The sequence below is a fragment of the Lactuca virosa genome, chromosome 3, assembly GCF_052849685.1.
Source record: "Lactuca virosa cultivar CGN04683 chromosome 3, Lactuca_virosa_CGN04683_v6, whole genome shotgun sequence".
In the NCBI taxonomy this organism is placed as follows: Eukaryota; Viridiplantae; Streptophyta; class Magnoliopsida; order Asterales; family Asteraceae; genus Lactuca; species Lactuca virosa.
The window spans coordinates 378,125,764-378,128,174 of record NC_136428.1 but is presented as its reverse complement, the minus strand read 5'-3'; the positions used below and the strand labels follow the sequence as shown (position 1 = coordinate 378,128,174).

The following is a 2,411-nucleotide window of genomic DNA, read 5'->3' as shown; positions in this document are numbered from 1 at the left end:
CTAACGAGGAAACTTTCCATGTCCACATATCATGGGGTGTTTTGGCAACCTTATTGCTAGGGACAATATTGAGGATATGGGCGGTTGTCTCTAAGGTATACCCCCAAAATAAATGGGAAGAGAACCTCGACTCATCATGGAACGAACCATGTCTAGCAAGGTCCGATTACGCCTCCCAACCACACCATTAAGTTGTGATGTCCTAGGAGGATTCAATTGTGAAACAATTCCATACTCCTTGAGATAGTCATGGAACTCGATACTAAGATGCTCTTCGCATCTGTCCAATCGGAGCAACTTTATCTTCCTGCCCCATTGATTCTCGACTTCATGATTAAACTCTTTGAACTTTTCAAAGGTTTCTGATTTATGCTTGATTAAGTAGATATAACCATATCCGTTATAATCATCTGTAAATGTCATATAAAATCGATTAGCATCCCTTCTGGTGGATCTGAATGGTCCACACACAATTGTGTGTATGAAATCCAACAAACATTCACCTCTTTCACAAGATCTAGTGAAAAGTGATTTTGTCATCTTCCCCAAAAGACAAGATCTACATTCATCATCTAGCCTTAAGTCAAATGATTCCAACACTCCATCATTTTCGAGTTGGGCGATGTTTTTCTTGTTAATGTCCCCAAGACGACAATGCCACAATCATGCATTGTATAAACCATTAGACGAATCAATATGAAATACACTATTACCTAAGCTATCAACACAAATCACAGTTCCATACACACCATTACAAGGTAAAGCTTCAGATATAAAAATTCCATTCCTATAAACAAAAATTGTTCCATTCATATCGTTAAACGAATATCGAAAACGTTGTCTAAAAAGTGCATGTAAAGAAATAATGTTTCTTGTAATTTACGACAAATAACAACAATTAACCAAATCTAATCTAACATCACTACTAAGCATAAGACTATAAGTTCCAATCTTCGTAACAGGAGAAGATCGCTTGTTTCCCATGATTAGATTCATCCTTCCATGCTCCACCTCTGAACTTTCTCTTAGTCCCTACAAATCAGAACAAATGTGAAAACCACATCCTGTATCAAGAACCCAAGAACGAGTAGGTTGTGAGTTATTAGTTTGAATAGTGTAAATACATGCCGACGATGGCTTCACTTTGAAATCCTTTATGTCCTAATAGTACTTGGGGAAGCTTCGTTTCCAATGGCCCTTATCATTGCAATAGAAGCAAATGGCCTCCTTGGGCCATTGCTAGACGACCCAACATGGGTCTTGCACTTCCAGTTCTGCTTAGGACCTTCTTTATTTTTTTTCTTTTGTTTTCCCAATGGCAAGGACATGATAATTTGTAGAGTTAGGAGTCTTCTTCATTCCCGACTCAGCTGTCCTCAACAGGTTTTAGAGTTGGGCTAATGTCGTTTATGTGTTGTTTAAATAATAATCTGGAATAAATTGATCATAACAAGGAGGAAAGGAGTTAAGAACCATGTCAATGGCTAACTCCTCATAGAAATTCATATTTAACCTTTCAAGGCACTCCACGTATCTTTGTATTCTTTGCACATGGTCGCAGATAGACTCTCTTTCCTTCAATTTGCAAGCCACTAAAGCTTTGATGATCCCATACTTTTCTTGACGAGCTCTCTTGTGAAAATTTTCCACAAGATCCAAGTTCATATCATATGGCCAGTAGTCCTCATAGAACCTTTTCAACTCATGTATCATGGTGGCAACCATGATGTAAGCAACGTTAGTCGCGTCCTCATAGTGTTTTTTGGAGGAGGCTATTTCTTTAGGAGTAGTAGTAGCTTCATCGATCTTAATGGGTTGTTTCTCAAGGACATACTCGTTTCCCTCATATTGAAGAGCCATCTTGATGTTGCGCATCCAGTCATTATAGTTGGTGTTATCCAATGTCACCTTGGACATGATCGAGAGAAGCAAAAAACTGTGGGAAGAGTTTTGAGGAGCAGAAACATCATTAGAAGTAGACATCTATAGACAAAAAGTGGTTTTAGATAGATGACAATAATCCTTAATATTTTAACCCATAATTAATATTTAAGGCTAGGATCCAAAATAACAATTGACAAGTAATAAAAGGGATGTCATAATCTTGTCGTGGATTTATGAAGGTAAGTAAAAGAAACTTACAAATTTCGAACTATGAAACTCCTACATCTTTTGAGATTAATTGAATCTATTAATGGCATGTTTAATCTCAGCTTATGCTCTTCCATTTGTGACTGGGATATTGAGGATCACAAACAAGATGTGAATAACAATACAAATATGCTTGGCACTCTCGATGTCATTTATCATCTCTCATTAACGTTCTTGTTAACCACATGCACTCCATTATCAATGATAATTTTTGAGATTCCTATTATTACTATTTATAGTCACTATTAGTGTGTTGGCTA

The 2,411-nt window shown here is 37.0% G+C and overlaps 1 protein-coding gene across 1 annotated transcript; it reads right to left on the bottom strand.

Moving 5' to 3' along the window:
• Positions 1-1,407: 1,407 nt before the first annotated feature.
• Positions 1,408-1,983, bottom strand: LOC145164961 (uncharacterized). Its single transcript, XM_079083604.1, has one exon. The coding sequence runs from the start codon at positions 1,981-1,983 to the stop codon at positions 1,408-1,410; it is 576 nt and encodes a 191-aa protein (XP_078939730.1).
• Between the last annotated feature and the right edge of the window lie 428 nt (positions 1,984-2,411).

Bases quoted from the DNA above. Each gene is read 5' to 3' on its own strand.
- LOC145164961 (XM_079083604.1), bottom strand. From the start codon at position 1,983: ATGTCTACTTCTAATGATGTTTCTGCTCCTCAAAACTCTTCCCACAGT.